Source organism: Carassius carassius, chromosome 15 (genome assembly GCF_963082965.1).
Source record: "Carassius carassius chromosome 15, fCarCar2.1, whole genome shotgun sequence".
Classification (NCBI taxonomy): domain Eukaryota; kingdom Metazoa; phylum Chordata; class Actinopteri; order Cypriniformes; family Cyprinidae; genus Carassius; species Carassius carassius.
The window spans coordinates 19,784,385-19,811,425 of NC_081769.1; the positions used below are offsets into that span (position 1 = coordinate 19,784,385).

The 27,041-nt window shown below is 35.6% G+C and overlaps 4 protein-coding genes across 5 annotated transcripts; 3 read left to right on the forward strand and 1 right to left on the reverse strand.

Moving 5' to 3' along the window:
* The first annotated feature begins 1,861 nt into the window (after positions 1–1,861).
* LOC132158435 (F-box only protein 32-like) lies at positions 1,862–8,130 on the forward strand. Its single transcript, XM_059567854.1, has 9 exons — positions 1,862–2,134; positions 2,977–3,086; positions 3,164–3,213; positions 3,292–3,384; positions 5,369–5,462; positions 6,016–6,200; positions 6,695–6,877; positions 7,031–7,174; positions 7,288–8,130. The coding sequence occupies exons 1-9, from the start codon at positions 2,013–2,015 to the stop codon at positions 7,375–7,377; spliced, it is 1,071 nt and encodes a 356-aa protein (XP_059423837.1). The 5' UTR covers positions 1,862–2,012; the 3' UTR covers positions 7,378–8,130.
* A 2,150-nt stretch (positions 8,131–10,280) lies between these two features.
* prelid3a (PRELI domain containing 3A) lies at positions 10,281–13,648 on the reverse strand. Its single transcript, XM_059567855.1, has 7 exons — positions 13,489–13,648; positions 12,405–12,573; positions 11,640–11,729; positions 11,484–11,554; positions 11,210–11,312; positions 10,727–10,802; positions 10,281–10,384 (listed from the first exon to the last, which is right to left on the reverse strand). The coding sequence occupies exons 1-6, from the start codon at positions 13,518–13,520 to the stop codon at positions 10,731–10,733; spliced, it is 537 nt and encodes a 178-aa protein (XP_059423838.1). The 5' UTR covers positions 13,521–13,648; the 3' UTR covers positions 10,281–10,384; positions 10,727–10,730.
* A 386-nt stretch (positions 13,649–14,034) lies between these two features.
* On the forward strand, positions 14,035–17,623 carry LOC132157766 (uncharacterized). The gene is made up of 5 exons (XM_059567051.1): positions 14,035–14,182; positions 14,752–15,015; positions 15,142–15,192; positions 15,754–15,894; positions 16,770–17,623. The coding sequence occupies exons 1-5, from the start codon at positions 14,155–14,157 to the stop codon at positions 16,958–16,960; spliced, it is 675 nt and encodes a 224-aa protein (XP_059423034.1). The 5' UTR covers positions 14,035–14,154; the 3' UTR covers positions 16,961–17,623.
* A 1,460-nt stretch (positions 17,624–19,083) lies between these two features.
* On the forward strand, positions 19,084–26,982 carry tbc1d31 (TBC1 domain family, member 31). 2 transcript variants are annotated; one of them, XM_059567856.1, is made up of 22 exons: positions 19,084–19,429; positions 19,516–19,662; positions 19,756–19,871; positions 19,955–20,133; positions 20,219–20,370; positions 20,612–20,771; positions 20,868–21,068; positions 21,437–21,604; positions 21,743–21,822; positions 21,954–22,100; positions 22,218–22,351; positions 22,470–22,603; positions 22,711–22,890; positions 23,649–23,881; positions 23,969–24,121; positions 24,229–24,364; positions 24,967–25,059; positions 25,332–25,472; positions 25,635–25,829; positions 26,144–26,282; positions 26,456–26,575; positions 26,672–26,982. In XM_059567856.1, exons 1-22 carry the CDS (start codon positions 19,347–19,349, stop codon positions 26,815–26,817), a joined length of 3,237 nt encoding a protein of 1,078 aa, XP_059423839.1. In that variant the 5' UTR covers positions 19,084–19,346; the 3' UTR covers positions 26,818–26,982. The 2 variants fall into 2 exon arrangements, with proteins under 2 accessions (XP_059423839.1, XP_059423840.1); XM_059567857.1 differs by having other exon boundaries at positions 26,465–26,575.
* The last annotated feature ends 59 nt before the right edge of the window (positions 26,983–27,041 follow it).

Here is a 27,041-nt window from a genome sequence, read left to right on the forward strand (position 1 = left end):
ACTTTTGATCAGTTTAATGCTGAATTAAAGTAATAATCTCTTTCCAAAAAATATAAATGATCCTAAAATTCTAGTATATTTTCATAATTTAAATAGTTTTTCCATGGAAATTATCCAATTATTATTATTTTTTTAATTTAATTTATAAATACACACTTCTAAAGTGAAATATCATCCTTATGGGAAACAGATTTTTTTAGGTACTTCTTGGAAAGTATGAAGCATCGGGTTCTGTGAAGCAACATGGTTCCCTGTATGAATGTCACTACAGTCACACTCTGTGCTTGTGCTTATGCATTTTGTCATGTGCTCCTGCTGATGCATGTTTCATTTGCCATTTGGTGAAGGATCTGTGACCTCCTGCATCTTTTACAGTCAACCAGACTGGCAAGGGGCTACTGAGACACTAGTTCTGGAGCCTTCTACTCCACTGATAGCACTCTATAAATAAACTTTACTTACTTACTTACTTACTTACTTTAAACACAGTATGCAGAATAGTTTACAGCACCCAGCCAAGTCAGGTTACATCAGAGCTGTAGTGAAGAGATGAGGAGACAAATAGTTGAGAAATGTTTCCTGTAACCTTTATCACAATCATAACAAAAAGCATATTGAATTTCAAAAGACTGTTAACAATCGCGTGGCATGCATTTCTGTTTTGATTTCAAGAAAAAAAAAAAAAACAAGTTTGCTCTAAAATATGCACAAGCTCAGTTCTGCTTATCTGGGAAAAAAAACATTCCAGAAATACTCTTTATAATTCAAAATAATTAAATAATGTGTGTGTGTGTGTGTGTGTTTTTTTTGCACACATTGTGTTGACTCATTTAGGTATCATTAATATCTAATGTAAATTCATCTCTGTGTAAAATTAAATCCACAGCTCTGCATACTTAAATTTAGTGTTAGTTTTAGCATCAAGGAAGTGTAAAAGACTATTAATATACATCTTCTAAAATCTACGTGCAAACATTTTCAGCTGAAAAAAATTCAAGTTTCTGCAAGTAAACAATCAACACAGAAAACTCTTGTGTCTGTCTTAAAGAGATGAAATGATAAAAGGAAGCTGAGAGTTTCTCATTTCATCATAATGTAGGGCAACGGGGTCACATTTATTGTGCAGTATGCAGCTCATTACCAAACAAATGTGAACAGGTATTGATTAAATGAACTTCAAATGATTATACTTCCTTATCATTGTGTGAAGTGCAGTTCCCTGACAGTTTAATTTTAAGAAATTGATGGTTTTGGTGTTATGTTAATAGGACGTCAATTGGACTATGATCATGTTACTAAAAGGCTTAGTAATACCCTAAAAACATACACACTTTTTTCATAATAGATAAACAGCCTTTGTTTGAGCCACTTCTTTACAGTCAATATAGTCTACAGATTCTGATACAAGAGAATTACAAAGGTCATTCACACACACCACATGGTTCTTTTCCTCTTGATCCAAATTCCCAAACTTTCTCACAGAATTTTCTCTTATTTATGAAGCATACACTTATGCATGGGTAGCTACTACAGATAATGTTATGATCTTAGTCATAAGGGAAAATCAACAGAGGAGTCAGCTTTCTATGTTTAGATCACGTCTGGGATTTTTTAAAGAGTCGTTTTCTTGTTTGTTCACAAGAAAACAAGAAATTTGCTGCTCATCGCCAACGATTAAACAGCATTTTCTATATGATATTTCATACGCGTATGAGGACAGATGATCCAGCAGCGTACTGAACTCCACGTGTGATTATGTTTCAGTGAGGTTTTGCAATATTAAGGAAGATGATAAACAAAGCCACGTGTTGGAGAACACAGTCCAAAAGGGGCGGGACCAGGAACATTTCCGGATTCTCCTCCTGGCAATATAAATACAGCTGCGCACTTTTATCATCAGAAACGTGTTCACAACGTTATAATATAGCAGTCAACGCGCGAGAAAATCACTTTAACAGCTACTCAAGTGTTACAAGTTTTCTTTCGTTGTCACTGGTTTTCTCATTTTGACAATGCCATTTCTTGGACAGGACTGGCGGTCTCCTGGTCAAAGCTGGGTGAAAACCGAGGACGGCTGGAAAAAAACGACGAAAGATGAGAACGAGACGAATAACAATGTTTCGGAACGGAAGAGGTAAGTGTTAAACGCTTCAACATTTGCATTTTAAATGTTTGACCTAATAGTATCCCTTGTTCACCACTAACAGCATCTTCAAACAAATGGCGTAGTTTGCTGCAGACGAAAGATCTGCGTCATATTGATAAACAAAAGCCTTTATACATGGAAACCTATTGACAGCAGATGCACTTCACTGTCAGAAAGTTGTTTCATGCCTGAAGATGATGATTATTATAATATTTATTTGTCTCAGTTTTACATATTTTTATATTAATATTTGTACATATATATTAATATAAATAAACAGACTAATGTCTAATGTGTGTGTGTATATATATATATATATATATATATATATATATATATATATATACATACACACACACACACACACACACACGCACAATATTTTTCCTATATATATATATATATATATATATATATATATATATATATATATATATATATATATATATATAGGAAAAAAATATATATAGGAAAAATATTGTGCGTGTGTGTATATATAGGAAAAATATTGTGCGTGTGTGTGTGTGTGTGTGTGTGTGTGTGTATGTATATATATATATATATATATATATATATATATATATAATGACTGCAGTAAATAGCTGTGGTAAACAAAAAAATGCCTTTGTGTTTACTCATCATCTGTTAATCACCTTGCTATTAATACCACGATATTGGGACAGGTCATATGCTCAAACTGTTTACTGTTTCTAGAACTGTTGTAGGTACAAATGAGAAATTGGTTTATGACCTACTCATCAAACAGGTTTTGAAACTATGCAGATATATCCAGCACAAAGCATTTATAACTTCCTTCACTCTGCTTTCAGCTACTGCAAAGAAGAGCATGACAAGGAGAATTTGATCCTCAGCATTAATTATGATGTGGCGGCAAAGAAGCGAAAGAAGGACTTGCTGAACAACAACACAAAGATGCCTTGTGAGTATCGTCACTGTTTCTTTGTGAAATTCGAATGGCTGTTACTGCAAAAATCTTGACTTCTTTCTTCTTTGCAGATTTTCACAAAGACAAATGGATTTATGTCCACAAAGGGAGCACCAAAGAGGTAAGGCCTGTTATCTCCTGCAGTATGTCAGAGTGTGAATAAGTAGTCACCTAACTCCTCTTTGATCATTTCACACAGCGTCATGGATATTGTACTCTGGGTGAAGCATTTAATCGCTTGGACTTCTGCAGTGCCATCAAGGACACCAGGCGATTCAATTATGTCGTAAGGGTGAGTTTCCGCCATCTATTTGTAGCAGAGCAAACGGTGATAATAACCAGGCTCAGTCTCTGAAGATGAAAGGGTTAACTTAAGTCTTGGGCTCCGGGTATCTGCTACTGTCTTCATTCTTATCATCGCACACCAGACAAGAGGGCCTCTGGGGCCATTTCATGGCAAATGCACAAAGACCATGGTAGTGTTTTTATTTACTTGTGTCAGTGTGTTTTAATTTGAACTCCGAGAGAAGCTAAAGTCTCTTAAACTCAAGTGGCCAGTACTGCTCTGGTTTAGAAGATGAGAGGATGTTCTTCTAGATTTACTTGTTCCATTGATGAAAGCAAAGGTCGTTGGCTAAGAGCAGATAAACACAGGTCGATGACGTGTGATTTTGAGGTCACTGTCACGCAGTATCCCAGCAGACAGCTGAGGTTGAGAAAGCTTATGAAACCAGAACGGAAAGTCAAGTGACTTAGGTGCCCATTAACCCTCCCCACCCCTCATGGGCCCTTCTCTCTATCTGTCTGCATTGTGACCCTGAATTCTGATCCGATCACTTGACTCCACTGTGGTATAGAGTCAGCTATGATGAGCTTAAGGTGCTGGGTCATGAATCCTTGTGATCACTTCAGATGACAGGTAAACATAGGATCAGGATCAAGTTGTTTACTTTAACTTTTTGGCTAAGGTCATTAAAATCCAGTTCAGTGTATCATATGTGCATAATTTCTTTTACTAGACATTTCCAGGCGCTGTTGAGACACAGTAGTGTCAGGTTTAGCTTACAGTTTGACTCATGCTTGCCTAGCCTTGCGCTGGAGTTGCGTTAGAGCTCTGTTACAAGATCAGGTTTAGTAGGGATGGAAAAACAGACCTTTGAGAAGACTGAAACAAAGACCCCTAATACCTGGTAGTATTATAGTACATCATGTCACTGTCATTTAGCTGTGTGAATTTACCTTTGATAATGATTACTGCGTAATACGAATAGCTTTTGCATGTCTTTGCAACTAATCGAAAGCTATGAGTAACTGTCATTATTATTCCAAAGGGCCATGCAGGCAAATAAAATTTATACCAAGTTAGTAAATTTACATTCTTTTTGGGTTTCAAAAGTTTGGGGTCAGTAATTTTATTTTATTTATTTATTTATTTTAAAAATACTTTTGTAATATTTTATTTGGCTATTAAAGTAATAAAAAATAAATGTATAATGTTACAAAATATTTACATTTTAAATAAATACTTTTGAACTTTCTATTTGTCAAAAACATATCCTGATTTCCATAAAAAAAAAAATAGGCGAAGCACATTAGCATGATTTCTGAAAGATCATGTGACACCAAAGACTGTATGGCTTCTGAAAATCCGCTTTGCCATTAAAAGAATAAATTTTAAAAAATGTATACAAAATTCTAGCATCTTTTAATAATATAACAATTGTACCAACCCAAACTTTGATCCTCCACATAAAGACTTTTGGAGCATCTATCATCAGGGTCTTGTTGTAGGGGAGGGGAAGAATGACAATGTTCACAAGTTTCTGGGTTGAGTGTGGGTCAGTGCTGCTCCATGATGTGGATTGTGCTGATGAAATTACATGCCAGTCATGCCGCCCAACACAACACAACATCGCTCTCACTATCTGCTCTTGGCTGTCCTTCCTTTTGAAAATGAACTTGGTGTTGGGAATCTACTCTTGTCAAGCTGATAGCATGCATATCCAGGAACAGAATTACATTAAAGTTAGCTATTTGTTTTACTGTCCATTTGAAGTATCTGAAGGAACTATTACCTTCTTTTGTCTCAAACGTCTAAACAACAACACTGCTGAACAGACATAAGCCAGAGTGCATTTGTATGGAGGGAGAGTGTCCCATTTCTGAGTCTTTTGTTTTTGCCAAGGCTGAAGAGCGTTGAATATAACAGTCTGTAAGTAATGCTGGAAAACACAGTCTCTCCGTCTGACCTCTGAAATTTATGTCTAACATTTCAGCTGCTGGAGCTGATCGCCAAGTCCCAACTGCCTTCACTGAGCGGAGTGGCACAGAAAAACTACATGAACATTCTGGAAAGGGTTGTGCAGAAAGGTAAGCTTTCTTGCTAGCGTCTCACATCTTCACCATCTCATTTGCAAAACTATTAGCCAATGTGAATCATCAACAATGTCTGTTTACATTTACATCTTCAGAAAGATTATTTACTCAGAGGCTTGTACTGAAATTCTACAAGCTGATAGCCAGTAGCTCATAGCTGAATGGAAATTTCAGAATTGCCTGCACTGGAAAGAGCGACAAGCCTCTGAGAGCAAACAGGAACATCAGATGTATTGTAAACCAAACGTTGTCTCAGCTAAACAAAGGTGCAAGTTGTTATGGGAAGCTAAACCGCTCACTTTGTAGACTACGTCGTTCTCAAACCTCTTTATTCATTTAGTCACTCTTCTTGTTCTTTGGTTTATGATTTAAATGTCTGAATCATAACAGAAAGGGATTCTGTTTTGATATGCGTGTTCTGAAAGCATCAGGCATGAACATAAAGTATCCTGTGACAGACACCAGATCCTGTCAACACTGTTGGACACATGTTGTTGTGGGTCCTTGAAATGTTAGTTACTAACTAAACATTTGCACTCTCTTTCAGTTCTTGAGGATCAGCAGAATGTTCGACCGATTAAGGAACTGCTCCAGACGCTATATGCGTCGTTGTGCAGTCTGGTTCAGGACATGGGCAAGTCTGTCCTGGTGGGGAACATCAACATCTGGGTGCATCGCATGGAGAACATACTGCAGTGGCAACAGCAGCTTGACAACATTCAGATCAATAGGGTAAATGTAAAACTAACATTTCATTTCGTTAAAGGGATAGTTCACCCAAAAATGAAAATTCTAGCATCATTCATTTACCCTTAACTTTCAAACCTCTATGACTTTCTTCCTCTGTGGGATAACTAAAGAAGAATTTTAGCAGAATGTTTTAGCTGTACTTTTCTGTGAAAGGAAAGTGAATGGGTGGAAGCTTGAAATCTGATTTAAAAAAACACAGAAGCACCATAAATTTTACTTGTGGATTACAGCTAAACATTAACTTAAATCTTGACATCTTTGGTCACCAGAGCCACTTGGACAGCTAATATAAATATCTCCTTTTGTGATTTTTCATAGTTTTAGTTGACCGTAACCACTCTGGTAAATATATATTTTTTAAAGGTAAGCTATTCCTTTAAGCCTGAAAATTGTCTGATGAACATACAGAACATACTTTATATTGTGCTCAGATCATGAATGTAAACAGAAACTTTCTTCTTTTTTTATTTGTCCAGCCCACGAACACAGGAATGACCTTCCTTGATCTTCCAGCTAGCTTACAGCTGAACATCATGCACTGTCTCTCAGACGGACGAGATCTGGTCAGCCTGGGACAAGTATGCCCTGACCTAAGTTTGCTGACAGAAGATCGGCTGCTGTGGAAGAAACTCTGCCAGTATCACTTCTCAGACAGACAGGTAGACGTTTGTAGCCCTTCAAATGGAATGTAACACATTTAAGGTCTTGATGGCAGAGAAGATGAATCATGCATATTTATGTGACTGTTTATAACTTAAATCTTGCATACAAAAACTAAATTTGGTAAAAGTAATTTGCTATGTTCTTCACAGATCCGCAAGCGCCTAATGGTGTCAGATAAAGGACATTTGGAATGGAAAAATATGTATTTTAAATTGTGCCGGTGCTACCCTCACAAGGAACAATACAGTGACACATTACAGTTCTGCACACATTGCCACATCCTGTTCTGGAAGGTGAGACTAAATTCATTTCTAGCTCTTCACATTTTATTTTGAAAAACATCACTTTTTCTTTTTTCATTTATAGTCCTTATATGGCAATAACTGAAATGTTCTGTTCACTTCAGGATACAAACCATCCTTGCACTGCCAATAACCCAGAGAACTGCTGCAAGGCCGTGTCTCCACAGGGTTTCATCAATCTTTTCAAGTTCTAGAGGGCACTGCATTGCTGGCATGTAAATAGTGTTAATAGTGCAAAGGATTCCTGGATGACTTGAGGCGAGGGAAAAAATGAGGTTGCATTAGAAGCGGGTGTCATAATATTTTGTGGAGAAGTTGGAAACTGAATGTTCTCTAAATATGCAAGATGAGAAATTAAAAAGCTGTGTTGGGGGTCTGTGTATTTATGAAGGATTTATTTTTTATTTATTTAGCATGGATCGTGTTTACTCAAAGAAAAGTTACATTAAGGATAAGAAAAAGGGTGTTTAAATTGATCCTACATGCATAAAAAGTTGCCCTTGTGCTGTCAGGATGCAATGGTTTCTTCTGTGAATGTAATATAGGTTTGATTTTTGGCAACACAAACATTTATTGTTTGATTTCAGATAGCATAATTGGTGCTTTAGCAAGTGCATGGGAATGTTTACCAAAATGGCCTTAACACTGGTGTGCAATACTTTTCTAAGTGCTTTTTTTTTGTTTAGTTTTTTCTGTTTTTCACTTTTATACATTTGATATTTTCAGTGGTTTGCAATTTAAACGTGTTTGTTTTTCTAAACAATAAATACATGAGTATGTTGTAAGCAGATCTGAGGTGTAAACTTGTCAAAGGTGCCTTATTCTGAGTGGTCATAAGCAAATTTTAAAGCTGTCATTCATTTGCAGATGGTTATTTCTGAATAAATCTTCTAAATCATGTTCATTCAGCTTTATATGGGAATCGATGAATAAAGTATTTCTATAGATCCTGTAGTGAATTTATCTCAGTTCACAATAACTCTTCCATGTTTTGGATCTATTTTCTTTTTCCAACTGATAATTTCTATGTTATCTTTGGTATTTGAAGAAAAGATTTGGCAAAGCAATTCAACAAGCAACAAGATCTATAAATAACAAGAAGCCCTGTTGCCTGGCAAGATTTGTGCTGCCATCTTGTGTACAAGAAATGTTTTTGTTAAAATATGAGTTGAATATGTCTGGTGGTGATTTTTTTTTTTTTAAATAGATGTGATCTATAAATATTTATTTGGAATACTGGGTTCTTGTATTTACAGGAATTATATTGACTGCATCACAAAATGCATTAAATAATTCTGCACTAATAATTTGTATTTTTTATTTTACTGTTGAATTACATGTTAATATTTTGACATTAAAATATATCTCAAGAAAATATATTGTGGAAAGAGTCATAAAAATCTCATTAACAACAACTTTTATGCAGTCAAGTCATGTGCTGCATATTTTTTATAACAAAACATTACCAGCAATAAACAACACAATTAACCCAAACTGACCCTTCACTGTTGGAATCTGTATCCACTGTGGTAATTTATGCATGAACACAATGTGTATATCCATTCAAATAAATACACATCACAGAAAAACTAGATTATAAAAAATTACAACTTTATTTTGTTTCTTTAAATAAATTCCACATAGAGAGAGAGAAAACAGGGTTTGGGATTGCATTAAAAGAACATTTAATACCATGGCATTTAAGATACTTTATTAGCATTCATTATGCAGGACTTATTTGCCCCCAGACCAACCAAAAAATTGAATTAAAATGTCACAGTTAAATGAGTAATGGAGCCATCATCAGGACTGAAGATGTTCTGCTGTGCCTTAATTAACAAAAGGCTTGAGTCTGACTGTCAGGCAATACATCATAAAGACATTCCAGTCTCTTATATATACTAAAATATTACATTATGATATATATAATTCTGAAATCCATCTGGCACTGCTAGATGACTCAATTACAGTACAAACCAGGTTTAAGTTTGTTTACTTCTGCTTGGGTGGTGTTTCATCTTGTTTACGCAATTTCAAGTAGGTTATTTTGTTTTCCCTATTCCTGTAGTTCTATGACTAGTGAAATAATTGTTTAATTAGCTGTGACATTGATGACCATTTATTATACTTCACTGAAACAATACAATAAGGCAAACAATAAAAGAGGTTACAAGTATACAATAACAAGTCAGTCTTTAAGTCTAGTAAATGCATTTAAAAAAAGATGCCGGGACAAACAGAAAAAGAAAAAAAAACTAATTTGAGACGTTCACGGTCTGCCCATTTCAGCTTTTCGAGCGCAATTTGATATATTTTTTTTAAATAGTTTTTATCACTAAACTCGCCAATAGGGGGCTCCATAATACCTTAACAACTATTTTTATTTATATTCTCTGACAAGCAATGCTTTAAAAATCAAACCGTTTACAAATGTAACAAGTTTGTTGAAGTTGATACACTGAACTGTTAAAATAAGTTAATCATTTAACAAACATATGCATTGGGAAAAAAAATTCCCACAAAATAAAGCGAACATGCTTTTCGTACTGAACTGCAGCAATATTATAACAAAATAAAGTTTTTTTATTCTTTTAAACATAACCATAAATAAGCATTCATTCAAATCATTCTACTAAATAAACTAAAAATCCTTTACAAATGGGTTGACAGTATGTTCACAATGAATAAAGAAGCAACATAAACTTAATTAAAATATAGAACAGTTATTTTAAAGTAAACACTACAAAATGACTTTTAATAAGTTATAGCATCTATCCTACAAGTTTTAGTTAGACTTTATCGGTTAAATACACTTTATGACTATCCATGCAAACAACAAAATTAACTCATATTCCTCTTAATCATGTCTTTCAAAACAAATTAAGAACACAGTAAAAATTGTATTCAATTTCTAGATATTATAAACTTAAATGTGCTCAATTCCAAATTAACATCCAATCGTTACTGGGATCCCTGTTCTGGCATTAAAAGGACTCTAAAATAAGAGGTAGTCAGTGCAGTGCATACATATTTTGTAGCGACATTCAAAACTATACAGTTTGCCTGTAATAGTGCAATTTTATGAGGTTTTAAATAAAATTTGACTACCTTCGAGTTCAAACATCAACACAATATTGGGCAAAATCACGCAGGCCAGATGTGGTTTCAGAGCTGGTGATGCTGCTTATGCTCACTCAAGGGCTATGAAAGCACAAATAAAACACATATTCAAAAAAAGTAAACAAATATTTTATCTAAAAATAAATTGTGCCTATGTCTCAATAACATTAAAAAAGGTATACTTATTATAAAAAAATTATATATATATAATATATATGTGTGTATATATATATATATATATATATATATATATATATATATATATATATACATACACACATATGTATATTTGTATACAGAATAAAATATAAAATATGTATTCTGCAAACATTTAAATATTATTAAATAACCTAGGTACTATATAACAAAACTCACTAAGTGTCATTAATGTTTCACAAAAACAGGTGCTAGATAAAACATTACCTGTTTAACACAAGTCACACAAAGGGACATTTTCCCTTTCAGAGTTTTGAATGATCCATTCAATGGCGTCCCATCCCTATGACAAAAAACCTTTAGAGCTTCATACTTTATTTAGAGGCTTGTATAATGCTTCATCTATGGTATATAAAATAACATCAAACTGTTTTTTTTTATAATTGCTAGGAGACTAAAACAATGAAACAAAACTAAATTAATAATGATAAAAAAAAAACATTCACCAAAACAACAGGGTTTCCTAGATGGGGACAAAACCACACTATAAGTGCTTTGAAGTTGCTTATTTTTGGTCCTTCTCAGATTGTGTCAGCAGGAATTACTAAGTTCCCATTTATTCAGAGAATAGCAAACTTTCATCAAGGACTTGTAATAAACACGTGACATGCTGACACGATGTTGAGTGGGGCATTCCAGGGATATTTGGTCAAATTAATATTTTTCATTACATCATACAAAATGATTTACCTTTCTTGCATTGGCTGTCATGGTTAGAGCCATCAGTCCCTCGAGGTAGCTGCTCAGACTGACCCCCTTCACCGTGATGATCGCCTCTTGGGTTAACACAGTTCTGCAAAAGCAAAGCATCATTTTCAGAAACTGGTGTTACCAGTTTGATATTTAATTTAACATATTATTGCTTTCTATTTGTATTGCTTGCATGTATGTGCATAGATATTCATGCAGATATTACAATTAGATGACAATTATGTGAAATACGCTTAAAATGGATTTTACTTACACCTCTGGATTTTCTGGATGAGGCCTGTAGACAAGCCTTTCATCAACTGATATTAAATTAGTTAGGGTTATCTGAAGGAAAAAAAATGAATTTCTTTAGTACAGCGTAAAATGAGGATGTGAATTCATAAAACCACTTTCTTAAACAAACACTCACGTTTGTTGAGCAAAGCTCCATTTTTTTCTCTTCTGGGTCCACAATGGAATGTTCTTTTACATATGTGATGGTCCGATTTGTCCCCAAAATCTAAGGGGGAAAAAAATAAGGTCCTTATAAGCCAGTTGTTCTCGGGCAGGAGAAACTTCCAAGGGAACCTCAACATGACGTCACATTATTTAAAATAAGCCAAAACACCTGAAAATCTAACATATTTCTTATTTTAATGCACCTCTTCAACGACCTCTTTTTTCCCACCGTCTTAAAAAAACCTGGATATATGAGGTAGTCTTATAAAAGCTTGATTTCTAGTTATGCTAAGCTCTATAATATTTATCAGGTAAACATGATCAGTTAAAAGTATTGTTTACATATCCTTATCCTTAATCTTTATTCGGTAATCCATGAACAACTGGAAAACATGAGGAATTTGAATATTGTTGTGGACAAAAGAGGCCCTTGGAGTCTAAAACATTGCAAACCACTGTTAGAGTGTTATATACATTTTCATATTACCAAAACTATTATATATCACTTCAGATTGTCAATTGGGCTGTTAATTCTGTGTTTTGCAGGTCCAATGAACATGATATGTGAGATGTAGAATAGAATAGAATGAGCTTTTATTGCCAGGCATGTGTAAACATATGAGGAATTTGTTTTCATGAAGCTTCCACAGTGTAACACAATGACAGTGACAGGACAAAAAAAAAACTTTCAGTAAATAAGACAATATATTTAGCAGAGTGGCGCATATCTTCTAACCGCTCTGACGACCGCTGGAAGCCCCCACTCCGTGCTGAGGAGCCGATGACTGTGTAGACGTCCATGTGTGTCCAAGTTCCTGTCAAGAACGTCCACTCCAACAACACTAGGGTTCATTGGATTAGGATACTTCCTCATAGCCGCTTTGATCACAGTCTCCCAAGGGTAGCTGTGTGAATACAATCAAAAACACAACAATAGATTTCAGCGGCCTATGAGGAACATCACTATACCTACACTGACCTCATAAGCAGAACACATTCAAGGGAAATTTAGCTTCAATGCAAGGAGGAAGAATTTTTTTGCTCGTGTAGTTCAACATCATAACAAGAGAGGCTGGGACCTTAAATAAAGGTAAGTTTGAAATAATTAATTTCCACATAATGAATCATTTCTGAGTGACTTCATTTAAAAACAAAAACAAAAAGAAACTTTGAAATATACTGGTTTGGCACAGTTCTGTTTTGGGCGTCTGATGAATCATGATGCATCGTGAATTGAGTTGATTTGGTGGTTTTAGTTGGTTTAAGGTGGTCTCAGCTCGTTTGAGGTGGTCTCATCGGCTGGTTTAGCATGGTAACCAAACAAATCCCTTCTAAAAAAAGTCAACGGACTAGCCAGGTTAGAAAACCAACAACTTAGGTTGTTTATCAATATGGAAATAGACCATATTTTAGTCAAATTTTAAAATTTACTGACAAGCAGGGGAAAAAATCTGTCACTAGGTTTCCGTTAAAAAAAAAAAAAAAAAATAATAATAATATGTAACTACATTTACGAGTTGTGTTAGTAACACAGTTGTGAATGGTACCAGTGAGTCGTGTAAGGACATTGCGCATAACTGGAACAGACGTTCACAGACAAGCGGCTAGGCCCAAATTAATGCATATTCGCAACTAACGCTAAGATTTATGTAATGTGCAAGAATTAATAGCTTAAAAGCTATTAATGTCCTAAGGGAGCGAGCTACGCTGTTTCTGGATATTAGCGCTGTCAAAGGAAATCGGGATGCAAATCATGACAGAGAGGATGCTGGAATCTGTGCACGCGAGCGCTGCATTCGCCCTGAACGCTGCTTGTCTACCTGAATATGTGCTCAGTGCTCCAAATCTTCATTTTTGCGACAATTTGAATGTGCCTCCAAACGACGGTGGACTGTAGATCTCATACATTCATATTTTCTCGCTCTGCTCCCATCATACCGGCTTCAAGATGCTCCTCATCTCATCAAGTGTAACGGAACCTCCCTGTTAGAACAACAACTACCAATAGAAATCAAGCTTTGTGCTACTGACGCCTAAAGACAACTTGATGTACATCAGTGTTGCGCTACAAACGTGCAAAAGTGGATTTATGGTTGATAAATAATGTGTTGTTCATTTAAACGTTCGGTAATATTAGACGCACAATAAAATAGATTATTTACTCCTTTTTTGTTCAGTTGACTGATAAAGACATACATGTAGCCTAAGTGTAGTGGTGCCGCTAAATTGAGTTTATTGAAGATGAAGCACATATTTAAGACTTAAAACTTTTGCTGTTGTTGTTGTTGTTAGCATGACATTAAAAGCTGCGGTTAACCAGAATGACATAATGCACTTAGGGAAAATTTTGTCTGGAAATTACATTCTTAACGCGCATGCGCATGTACTCAGAAACTACGTATATCAATGGAAGTGGGGTTTCGTTTTCAGATGCCACCAGAAGAACTACTTTACCTTGTGTTGTTGTTTATTATAACTAGTTATAGATGGACAGCACGGATGTAATATCGTCTGGTAAGTGTCTAACTCATAGCCCACATCTCCTTTTGCCACATGTTGTGTTTAGTTAGTTTATTTTGGGAAGGTAAAGAATGTGACAACAAGGAAGCGCAAAAAAACAGTATTGCTGTCAATCAAACTGTTGTTTTCAGTAGTAAGCTAAAGCAAATACAGAGTGAATGATGAAAACAGTTTAAAACTTTTAGTTGTTTTTAATGACACAACCCTCCTTAAAGCAAATTCTTAAGAGCAATATGGAATTTCAACTGATTTCGATTGATAATTCTAGATTTTGAGCACATATAATGACTTTTAGATGTGGCTTGTGGTTTAAAGTTTTTATAAAATACGTTTTCTTCTATTTAAATACTACAAAATGCAGCAACTTTATTTTCTGAACAGTTTCTGAAAGTCACTGCCCCACTTTATTTAACATGTTAAGATCAAGGCAACTGAGTATTAAAATTGTGTCCCAATTTATCAGTACAACTTTAAATGCATTTATTGGATGTATTAGCTATAAATTCTGTCTCCTTTAAGGATCCTTGTGTTGTAAGCAGCCCTCTCGTTCTTTTCCTCAATAGATAAACAATTACAGCGCTATTTGGGCTCCCTAAGTAAGTGTATGACTGGGTATTTGGTTCAAAGGATGACCAGCTGTTTGTCCGGATCCCGCACAATCACGGTGTACGAAGCACAGGTTATCACATCCCAGCCAACAGACATGCAGAAAGCCTCCAGGCTGATACAGATTGTCATTAAAAAAGGTCAAAGTGCATGCAGTTCATTCCTCACATGCCTTGGAATTTGTGACCCGGTGTTGTATGAGAATGTTACTGGATTCCCAGGTTAGACAATGAATCAAAAATGAATGGTTTAAAACTGTATTTGCCACTGTCTGAATTGTTTAATCATTACTTATTCTTCTATTTCTTTCTGTTTCTTTTTTCTTTCATGCATTTTCTATCATTCAGCACAATTTAAGGACGAGGACCATCAACATGTTGAGCAAATTCCTCTCTCAGGTTGATATTGTTGCATATTTTGCCTTACTGGTGATATATCTTGTCATATTTCTTTTTTGCTCTGTTGTTTTAGAAAGTATCAGGAGTCTCCCCTGTTAAAAAAAATCCAGCATATGCTGGTTAGGTAAGTTTTGAAGCATGGCTGGTGGTCATGAGCTGGTTTAAGCTGGTCCTGAGCAGAGATATAGCTTAGGACCAACACCATGACCAGCTAAGGACCAGTTTAAACCAAGTCAAACCAGCCATGCTTCAAAAAATATACCTTACCAGCATAAGCTGTTTTTTTTTTCAGCAGGATCAGTAGAGAAATTATTTAGTGATTCTTGTTCAGTGGTTAATATACCACCTTACTTCCTGTTGTTGTCTCATTCTTGTTTGAAAGATTACCTCACCCACTTAGTATTACAGGTATTGCTATGAAAAAAAACGCATGCTCTACTTCTCAAAAGTATGCATGACTAAGAGCCTTGTTTTGCTGTCCCACATCCCTTTGATGCATGATGCAATGTGTCATGTCGTTGCTCATATTGATGTCGTTTGTTTTTTGTCTACTCTTTTCAGAAAAATTGCACTTTACACCTTGTATTATAAACATACAAAACTCTTCCCTGAACAACTGTATTATTGGGAACAACAATCGCCAATGCATTACCTGTGACCAGCATTCTTTGCTCGCTCAGAATGATGCAAGCGATGGTAAGTGTCTGTTCAGCAGGAAATATACGTCAAATTCTTTTAGGGTTTTATGTAATGCATGAACAGTTTATTGTATTTTATGCATTTGAATAAAATGGAAATTTAACCTATATAACTATTTAATACTATTTTTTTAATTAAATTAGTTTACTTTTTCTCACATGTATTAGAATAACAGTGTAATCAAGACAATAGAAGGGTTTCTATAGATCTTAAACTGGAGCAAAAAGTCTTAAAAGTTGCAAAAAAACAAATAAATAAATAAATCTTCCTCAGTAAATTTCTTGTTTTCCAATACAAATATCTAAACATCATCTTATATTAAGATACATTTACTTGATATGCAAACTGAGCACATGAAGCATTGTCTTCTGATCAGTTGAAGAAAATAACATTAATTATTTCTTAAAATGGCAAAATCAAACATCTGTCAACAGGTAATGAAAATCTAATTTATTTTGTCTGAATTAAGTAGATTTTTCTGAGCCCATTGCCAGATATTTCATCAAAACCCAGTTCATTTTGATCATTTTCTCAGAAAACAAAGCTTCCTGTTTTATGTCATTTTGCTGTAAATTTATCTTTATTTATGAATATTTAGACATTTGCAGTGGAAAATTAGACAAAATACCGATTCATATATTGCTTTTTTACAATGTGATCAGAAGGTACAGTAAAGGTTATATATTTTAGTGGTTGGGAGGTATTCAACTTCTATTTCTGTTTCTTCTATTGAAAAATTGACTTTTAAAAGTCTTTAAATTTACCTTTACAAAACCTGCAGAAACCCTAAACAGGGTATTATAAAAATGATTGTATATATAAATAATAATAATAAAAAAAGTTTTATTCATTTTTTATTTTTATTTTTTCACAAACAGTGAATGAAATGCCAGATATTCTGAGCAGTGATCAACTGATCCCAGTGAAAGACACAATAAGTGTCAACAGTGTTCACATGGAGCAATCCAACATAGAGTATGTTATTATTGGTGACCATAACAGTATGACAGTCACTGAGAGCTCGGAGGCTGAGGAGGATACGGACATTGAGCCAGAAGTGATTGGTTAACAGATGTGAAAAAGCCTGGCAGGAGAGCAGACTCACAGTTTCGGAGAGCTGCGTATTGTCACCTTGCCTTACCGGGCCTGACCTATAACTCGACACTGAAAGCATAATATATGCTTTAAACTGACCAGTGTTTAGGTCCTCAGCAGCTGCTGCCAAACGCACTGAAACATTATCCTTTATTGCAGATTTTTCTAAACCTTTGTGCCTTGAGGTGGCTATAATATCTGATACTGCCTTGATTGTTACTGAACATGACTGCTACTGACTGTTTCTCATGTTTTAATGGGTACACCAGTATTTATTTGTTCAACAGAAATGTATGAAAGCAAACATGTTGACTGACATTGCAATCATCGCAAGTCTTTTATAAGCTTAAGCTTTCTGTAATGAAGTAATAAGTATGGTTTACAGTCTTATGTCTTTCAGTAATATTTGTATTTAACTTAATATCTATTGATATTAATTGTGATAGATACTCCTGATGTTTCAATATATATTCTGTGATAGCATCTCATGTATTCCTTTATTCTTTTTTTTTTGTGTGTGAATTTCTTATAATTTTATGTATGTATAGGTTATATGACATGTAAGGTACTGTACAGTCATTTTATGTATACTGAAGAAGGAATGTAGCTGACGCATTTGTGATTCAAGATAAATATTTTAAAAAATGTGACATTTTAAATTGAACCAATTAATAAAACCATTCTCTCTCAGCTTGCGTAGCTGTCAAGACTAAAATATTACAAAATTTAATGTCTTTACTGTAAATAAGTGAGTGAAGTGACATTCAGCCAAGTATGGTTACCCATACTCAGAATTCGTGCTCTGCATTTAACCCATCCAAAGTGCACACACACAGAGCAGTGAACACACACACACACACTGTGAACACACACCCGGAGCAGTGGGCAGCCATTTATGCTGCGGCGCCCGGGGAGCAGTTGGGGGTTCAATGCCTTGCTCAAGGGCACCTAAGTCGTGGCATTGAAGGTGGAGAGAGAACACCAATTTGCAGTAGTACTTATTGATATATAAAGCAATTTTTTTTTTTTGCCAACTTATCTCTGTTGTTTGATTCAATAAAAAGTAGTTGGTAACTATTCAGTGTTCCCAGTCTTATTATAATCTCTATGTACCTTTAGCTAGAGCTAATGGCAAAACTGCTTTTAAATATGCTGCACTTTCAGATTGGAACTCTCTTCAAATAAAACTGCGGCTAAATCAGTTGCCGTCTTTCAGTAATTTTAGAACATTTATGCAAACAATAGAAAATTATTTAATGATTTGCAAATGCTTCTAATGCTGTACTTTTATTGATAGTTTATTGTTGTGATGTATTGTTGTTTGTTATGTGTATTTGTATAACTGGGCCACCTATCTTGGCCAGGACATTCCTGTAAAAGAGAATTTTAATCTCCTGGTTAAATAAAGGCTTAATTAATATCTTCTCCAAATATTTATTTGATTCATAGCAGTGGAGAGATCACAGACATTGAAAGGAGGTCTGCAATCTAAATAAATGTTCTTTTTTAATATATTTAATTCACAGCAGAGTACGTTCATTTAGACATGTATTTTATACATGTTCTGTATATTAAATTGGGACTTAAAACTATTAAATCTGAATTTTTGCCAATTCACACATCCACTCAAAGTCCAATTTAAACATCTTATTAATTTGTTTGTATTGTTTATATATATATATATATATATATATTAACCAGTCATAAGTAGCATAGAGATATTTGTAGCAATAGCCAACATTACACTGTATGGGTCAAAATTATAATTTTTTTATTTTATGTCAAAAATAATTTGGATATTAAGTAAAGATAATTTTGCATGAAGATACCTTCAACATTTTCTACTGTAAATATATAAAAACTTAAGTTTTGTTTAGTAGATTCCAGATTTTTTAAATAGTTGTATCTCAGCCAAATACATAAACGGAAAGCTAATTTATTAATCTTTCAGACGATGTATAAATCTTAAATAAAAAAATTACCCTTATTATGACTGGTTTTGTAGTCCAGAGTCACGCACATACTGTACAGGTATTTTCATATTTATGGTCACGTGACATTTTCCTCACAATTACTCAAATACCCATAATGCTAAAAACTGTTTACATACGTCACTTCCTCTAACTAAAATTTGCGTTTTGCTGTCTGGTTCTTTATTTAACAAACACAAGTAATAACGTTAATGTTTTTGGTACTAATGCAGTGAATCTCGACATAAGATTAAGCTGTAAAGCATAACAGACACTCATTAATGAATTTATGAAAACCGTTTGCAGTCATTGAATTTCCCGCTGCGATGCTCGTTTGAGGCGGGAGGCTGTTTGCTGGAGTAACGTTAGTTGGCGAGTCTTAATAAGTGGATGCTAAAAATGCAAGTTACAGATATCGGGTCCAGAGAAGATGGGAAAATATGGATCAGGAAATCAGTCTCATCAAAATATGGGTAAGTTTGATATAACCAGCTCGGAGCAAACCGTTTTATGCAATGACAAAAGATTCAGTTTTGCGGTTAACGTCATGTGTTACCAGTGTCTTGGCCACTGTTGTCCGAAACGCGTCTGCTCGTCAAACCAAGACTGTTCGATTCCTGCATGTAGCTTTTGACACCACAGGAGAGTTGTTTCTTGCTGGTGATCATCATGGCAATATTTATGTGTTTGACATTAGCAGAAACAGGTAACGTTATATACTACATTTTTCCCTTTCATCTTTTAATACGTGTTCAGTTCTGTTGCTTTATCACATATTCTCTTATGTCTCCTGTGACAGATTCAAGCTGGTCCAGAAAACAGGCCAAGCATGCACTGCTTTAGCGTTCAACTTAAGAAGAACCACAGAGTTCCTGGTTGCTCTGGCTGATTATTCCATTAAATGCTTTGACAAAGGTAAGACCCATTATTAGAGGTTTCTCATAAAGGCCTGCAAATGTTTAACTGTTCTTCTAAGAAGCCTAAACCCTTTTCCCCAGACACCAGACAGCTAGTGAGCTGGATGCGGGGTCACGAAGGTGCCATTTCTTCGTTGTCCATCCACAGTTCAGGAAGCTACGCCATCAGCACTTCCTCAGACACTGCACAGCTCTGGAACCTTGATACCTTTCAGAGAAAGAGGAAGCTTAATGTTCGTCAGTCTGTTGGCATACAAAAGGTTAGACGTCACTTACCTGATCACAAGCATCATATTATAGTAACAACTTTGCGTCAGTCCCTTATTCTTTTTTTTTTTTTTATAGGTGTTCTTTCTTCCACATAGCAACACCATTCTCAGCTGCTTTAGTGACGACTCCATTTTTGCTTGGGAGAGTGACACTCTTTTTTGCAAGTATCAGCTGCCTATTCCACAGGATGGGCCCAGAATACGCTACAGGACTTTTGCTGTTACACAGTAAGGCTGTCACACTTACGCTGATGATACACCAGGCAAATTTAAATCACAACAATTTAAAGTATCCAGATAGAAGTTTGTTATCCATTCTCAATGGAAAAGTACCCAAGCAACATTGCTCAAAAAAAAAGTTGCCTGGAAGAATTGCTCAAAAAGTTGCCCCGTGAATCATCGGCCTTAGACGGTAAATTTGCGACGCACCGACTAGGGTGTTGTAGGTAATAATTTTGTTTCTTTATAGAGATGGGAAAACACTTGCTGCGGCTGGACGCTCCAACTTGGTCCATTTGTGGTGTCTGGACAGTCAACAGCTCTTGAGAGTAATACAAATGCCTCCAAAAGTCAAATCAGTAAGATGTATGGATTTCCTCCCAGATAGTTTTGATGGCGGATCCAACCAGGTGCTGATCAGTAGTCTGCTAACCTAAAAAAGTTATTATCATCCAGTTTATAGGTTTATTGTGGAAATAACTAATGCTGTAATATACTCTTCTCAGATTCTTGGTGTTTTGAGCCAAGATGGCGTCATGCGCTTTATCAACATTCAGTCATGCAAGCAGAACTTTGAAATAGGGTCCCATGAGGATGCCATCACATTGGCTGCCATTTGTCCTAAAGGCCACCATATTGTTGCTGTGATGGACAGCGGTGCTCTCAGAGTCTATGATGTACGAAGCCTCACCCCAGAAATCAGTAAGGTACATTTTTATTTATTGTCCTATTTTAAATAGATGCATTTCTTTTGAACAATCTATTATTCAAAGAACCTCATATTTCTTGAGCACCAAATCAGCACATTAGAATGATTTATAAAAAATCTGAAGAAAGGAGTAATGGTGACACAGCTTTGCTATCACAGGAATGAATTACATTTTAACATATATTAAAGTATAATACAGTAAAAACTGTAAAATTGTGGTCAAAAAATACAGCATTGACGAGCAGTAGAAACTTGTTTTTTAAAAAATATTAAAATGACTCACCAACCACACACTTTTGAATATATGTTGGTATATGTATGTGTTATATGTATTTACTTTTTTTTAAAACTGTTTTGTGTTTGTAGCCTCCCCAGCCTTTGTTGAAACGGGTCACTAAAGGCAAAATCAGTGAGGGATCAGGTTTGAAAATGAAGGTTTATACTGGGGCAGGTCAACGTCCTGTGAAAACATCAGGACGCAGAATGCAATCCAAAATTTTACCATCTGCTGTTTCAACACTGGATGACAAAGAGGTTCTGTTTATATTAAATTTTATTCAATGCAATTTTAATTAATAACTTAATTTATTTGTGGGTTGGGTGGCTATGACATATATAACATATAACTTATGACCCAATCATAATTATATCTAATTAATCTGTTTTGTGTAGAATGATTTGCCTAATGGCCTTAACAAGAAAAGGCTACAAGCGTTACTAAGAGCATTTGGAGAATACCCATCCAAATACAGGTAACATAACAAATGTGTCATGCAGAAGCAATGATGTTTTGTTCATTTAATGTGAAGCTGTAGTCTGTGTCTCTGCTTTATTTTTGCGTGTGTGTGTGTGTGTGTGTGTGTGTGTGTTTGTTTTCTGGCAGGATGTTCATTTGGCGTTCTCTGTTGCATCTACCTGAGAACCATGCAGCTTTCAGCAGTCTGACTGAAAAAGGCCTGCATTCAGCATACATGTGCCTTCAGGAACGCTACCCCATCAAAAGCCACAAACTACAAAGAGGCCTGCAGAGGTGGACACAGCATCAATCAGTTGATTTAATTGTATACATATAGATTTGCCCACCATATTGTTAGTGTCAGTAACTTAAATTACATTTAAGTATATCTTTTCATTTCCAACCTGGCAGAGTGCTCTCTGCTCTTGCTCACTGGGCTGCCGTCTTTGGAGAGACTGATTATCTCCCTCTGCTGGCCTTCCCATTTGTCAAGCTGTTCGAGAACAATCCAATGATCTGCTTTGAAGTTGTGGCCACCATCATTGGTAAGTAGCATGGGACAGTAGTGTGGTGTTGGGTGATGTCCCACTGGCCTCTTTGGCAGGGATTCAACGATTTGGTCCACAGCTGAGAGACTTTGTGTCTTGAATTGCTCTTTTACAGTGAACTGGTGCCAGCACTGGTTTGAGTACTTTCCCAACCCTCCACTTAATGTGCTGAGTCTGGCTGAGAACGTGCTGGCCCATCATGATAAAGAGTTGCTTCAGCACTTTGTTGCCTGTGGCGTTACCTCACAGGTAAAAGACTTTAACATAAATGTTTACATGACATAGACTTTCAAAGAATTTAATCTTGAAGCCAAAGATAAATCAAACGCCCTAGACACTGTGCTTTTCCTCTCCAGCTGTATGCATGGCCTCTTCTGGAGACCCTGTTCTCTGAGGTTCTGATGAGAGAAGAGTGGCTGAAACTGTTTGACAATGTTTTCTCAAATCATCCCTCATTTCTTCTAATGGCTGTGGTGGCATATGTCACCTGCTGCAGAGCACCACTGCTGCTTTGTACTGAAAGGAAGGACTTTGAGGTATTGTTTCAGACATATTTTTGATGTTTTTTTTGCTCACTGGCTAATTTGAACTAATTTTATAAAGGACAAATGTGGCTTGTCAATTTATATATATATATATATATATATATATATATATATATATATATATATATATATATATATATATATATATATATATATATATATATATATAATAAAATATGGTGTCTATTTTGTTTTTAAATCTAATACTTTTATTCAGGAAGGGCACACTGTATTAAACAAAAGTCACAGTAAGGACATTTTTTGTAACAAGTATTTCAAATAAATGCTGTTCTTTTGAACTTTCTGTCCATCAAACAATCCTCAAAAAAATTATCATAAAAATATTAAAGCATTTTGAAACATGGATAATAATAGGAAATCATTTTTGAGCAACAAATCTACATAATTAGAATTATTTCTAAAGGACTGTGATTGTGAAGACTGGAGTGAAGGCATCTAAAATTTCAGCTTTGCCATATCAGGAATTAATTACAGTTTAAAATATAATAAAATAGAAAATGGTTATTAAATTTGTAACAATAATTTGCAATATTACAGATTTATGGTATTTTTTATTAAATAAATGCAGCCTTGGTCAGCATAAAATAATAATTAAAAGAAAAAAAAAAAAATCTTACAGACCCCTAAACGGTTATGTATGTTTGTTTATTTATTATTATTAATATTAAAAAATGCATAAATCAATTTCCATATTACATTCATTTCTTTTTTTTTCTTCTCCCATGTAGTTCTTTTTCCATCATCGGAATAGCTTGGACATCAGTGCTATGCTGAAGGAAGCCTATCAGTTGATGGACAGCACTCCTGCGGACATCCATCCAAGCTCTACCCTGAGTGACTTTGAACCTTTGACACAGGGGCAGTACCCTATTTTCAACAAATACCCCACCTTCATTGTGGAGTACCAGTCTCAAGAACGTGAGAGGATCCGGCAACAAGAAGTGGAATATCTAAGGGAGAGGTGCAAACATTTATTCAATTGTAATACGAATATGAATGGAGTATTTCATACTCCCTGCACATTTTCTTCTTATGTTTGTCTTTAAAGACAAGAGGTTCAAGAGCTGCACGCTGAAGCAGTTAGACAGCAGGCTGAGTTTGAGGCCTGGTACAAACAGCAAGAGCTGCTACTGCAAGGAGAAGAGCAACGTAGAAGGATCCTACAAGAAGAGGAAAGTAAACTTGCTCAGCAGAGAGCCAGGTGGGTCTCCCTCCATCTGCCAGACTTCTTGCTATTGACCTTCAGTGTGTCAATGTTGCAGTTTCACACATGCTTACAGTTCACCTGACGTTACCTTCTCTGCTCAGATTGGCTGCTATGAAGCGTGAGCTGAAGGTCAAGGAGCTCAATCTGATTGATTCTTCTAGAAGACGTTTTCTTAAGCACCAGCAAGATCAGCGCAGAATCCAGCTCAAGAGACTTGATGATGAGATCCAGAGAAAGGTACTTGTGTATTGTTGCTGTACTTTTGACTATGTAAATCAATAATATTACTTTTTGGTTTAAAAGTTTGAGGTTGGTAAGATTTTACATTTTTCGAATGAAGTCTCTTATGTTCATCAAGGCTACATTTACATGATCAACAATATTTAAAAAAATTGTATTGTGAAATATTATTCCAAGTTAAAATAACTTTTTTGTATTCTACTTTAAAATTCAGTTCAATGCTGTGTTGTCAAAGCTGAATTTTCAGCATCATTACTCCAGTTTTCAATAGTCTACAGTTTCACATGATCCCTCACAAATCTTTCTTAATATGCCGAGTTGGTGCTTAGGAAACATTTATTATTATGTTAAACAGTTGTGCTGCTTTAGTATTTTTATGAAAACTCTACTGCCAATTTAATGCATCCTTGCTGAATACAGTTAAATTTTCTTTCAAAACAAACAAAAAAACTTACTGACCCCAAACTTTTCAATAGTAGTACCGGTATGTTTCACAAATAATAAATGTATTTATAAAGGTTTTTTGTTTTGTTTAGAAAGGCAGGTAGGAGTTGTGTAAAGTTATTTTTGCAGGTTCTTTACATTTTTGTTGTACTCAGATGGCGCTGCGAGATCAGGAGACGGCGACCGCTGTTCAAGATATAGAAGTGAGACAGATGGAACTAGATGCCCAGAGACAACTGTTTGAACAGGTTGGCCCCTATAAAAACTTTATATACTGTCTGTAATGTTGATGTACTAGGAGTGTCCAATCCTTCTCCTGGTTGGCTATCTTTATGCAGAGTTTAGCTCTAATCTGCCCAACTCACCTACCAGGAAGTGTCATGTAATCCTGAAGACCTCGATTAGCTGGTTTAGGTGTGTATAATTAGGGTTAGAGTTTAATTCTGCTTTAAGGTGGGCCTCCAAGACCAGGATCGGACACTCCTGAGATAATTTCTAATCATTATGTTTTGGCTACTAGCAACTGGCCAAAGAGCAAGAGCGAGTGAGTCAAACAGTGAGAGCAGAAGTGGATACGAGGAGACGCAGAGCTGAGATCGAAGATTCTACATTTCAGAACTTCATTCAGGCAAATGCAGATATCAGCCAGACAAACAAGAAGGTATGTCTCCATACAATTTTCATGATTATCTTTGCCAGACATCTTACTCCACCCTCCTTCTGTTTCCTTTCTGTATTTCCTTTCTTTTTGCTTAACAGACTTGTGTGTTGCAGTTGAGTAAAGTATGGCCGAGACTAATTTTGAAAGTTGAAACTATTTCAGATGCTGGAAGAGTCTCTGGCAGAGGCGGGACAGCTGGAAGTGGATGCTGATTGGCAAGCCGAGGTGATCAAGCGACTGGAAAAAGCAAAGGAGAGACAGGACAAGCAAAGAGAGCGACTTGTGAATCTCAGCAAACAAACACGTGCTAAAGAGGAAGAAGTAGTCCAGCTTATGGTGGAAGTGGAGGGAAAGCAGGTGAGAATTTTACGTTAAAGGCGCTGTCACATTATATAACAATATGTCCATCGCATATTCTCAGTACAGTAGTGATGTATGTATCATAGCTGAAACAGAAGTCAAACCAAGCAGCTTTCTGTTGGTCATTGTGGCCAACTTAAACCTGTTGTGAAACTTTCACCCTCACACAAAATTCCCAATGACAAACCTGTGAAAATGTGACTGCACCTTTAGTGTTTTGTTTGATGTATCAGGTAGACAAATTTCATTTCAAAATATAATTTCCTTTCAATACAACATGCAAAAGACCAATGACATTGTTTCGGTCCCAGTGGGATGATGTAGTAGCCAAGCAAGCTAAACTGGAGGAGGAAAGACGGGGGGATGCCCAGCGGAAGTCACTTATCTCTCAGGAAACAGAAGAGACTGAGAAACATGGCGAGCTGCAAAAGAATCGAGAGGATTCATTAAGTGAGTTAAGACAAACACTTCTCACAAAATGTAATAAAGGATTTAATTGAAACATGAGTACAGTTTTGAAATGACTTCCTTGTGAGGAGACATACAATCAGTTGAAAAAGTCTATTAAACTTTACATGGCATGCTAACAGGAAGTAATCAAGTTATTTGTGTGTGTCTGTTTGTGTTTGTAGATCATCCAAAGAGACTCAGATCTCCCTGCTCTACGAGAGGCCTGCTGCACAAGACCCAGAGTGAGACCACCAACATTTCCTTGATCAATCAGTCAGACGATTCTACTGGCTGTGAGTATTATTAATAGAAACATTGAGTTTTACTTTCATAACCAAACATGAGTTAATGAAGCAACAAGTGATAAAATGTGCACTGCTGCTTCATAGTTTCTTTAGATCGTGGCCGAGGGGAGCTTGACTCTAAGGAAAGGGAGTTGATGCAGGAAATCAGAGAACTGAGGATGAAATTAGCTGCCAGAGCCAGAGCGACTGACTTCATCTCACCCTCAACCAGCTCTGTATACTCTCAATGACCGCCAACCAGTGTGTGTGGAACCAGCACACGTTAAAGAGGATCTGAAAGAAAAGCATTTTTGATCATCTGAGAAGCAAGCTCAGTTTGCAAAGACGCTAATCTGGACATTATTCATTGATTGCAGATTTATTCTGATGATAGTTTTAATATTTTGCAAATGTATTTTATTATTTGTCATTTTTTTTTGTATTATCGTCTTCATGTCTTCGTTTTTAAAAAAGA

Bases quoted from the DNA above. Each gene is read 5' to 3' on its own strand.
- LOC132158435 (XM_059567854.1), top strand. From the start codon at position 2,013: ATGCCATTTCTTGGACAGGACTGGCGGTCTCCTGGTCAAAGCTGGGTG. The intron at 2,135-2,976 runs GTAAGTGTTAAA...CTCTGCTTTCAG, and splicing joins AATGTTTCGGAACGGAAGAG to CTACTGCAAAGAAGAGCATG. The intron at 5,463-6,015 runs GTAAGCTTTCTT...ACTCTCTTTCAG, and splicing joins GGAAAGGGTTGTGCAGAAAG to TTCTTGAGGATCAGCAGAAT.
- tbc1d31 (XM_059567856.1), top strand. From the start codon at position 19,347: ATGCTAAAAATGCAAGTTACAGATATCGGGTCCAGAGAAGATGGGAAA. The intron at 19,430-19,515 runs GTAAGTTTGATA...ATGTGTTACCAG, and splicing joins TCAGTCTCATCAAAATATGG to TGTCTTGGCCACTGTTGTCC. The intron at 22,352-22,469 runs GTAAGTAGCATG...GCTCTTTTACAG, and splicing joins AGTTGTGGCCACCATCATTG to TGAACTGGTGCCAGCACTGG.
- LOC132157766 (XM_059567051.1), top strand. From the start codon at position 14,155: ATGGACAGCACGGATGTAATATCGTCTG. The intron at 14,183-14,751 runs GTAAGTGTCTAA...TTTCCTCAATAG, and splicing joins CACGGATGTAATATCGTCTG to ATAAACAATTACAGCGCTAT. The intron at 15,016-15,141 runs GTTAGACAATGA...TCTATCATTCAG, and splicing joins GAATGTTACTGGATTCCCAG to CACAATTTAAGGACGAGGAC.
- prelid3a (XM_059567855.1), bottom strand. From the start codon at position 13,520: ATGAAGATTTGGAGCACTGAGCACATATTCAG. The intron at 12,574-13,488 runs GTAGACAAGCAG...GTATTCACACAG, and splicing joins AGCACTGAGCACATATTCAG to CTACCCTTGGGAGACTGTGA. The intron at 11,555-11,639 runs GTGAGTGTTTGT...TTTTTCCTTCAG, and splicing joins TGGAGCTTTGCTCAACAAAC to ATAACCCTAACTAATTTAAT.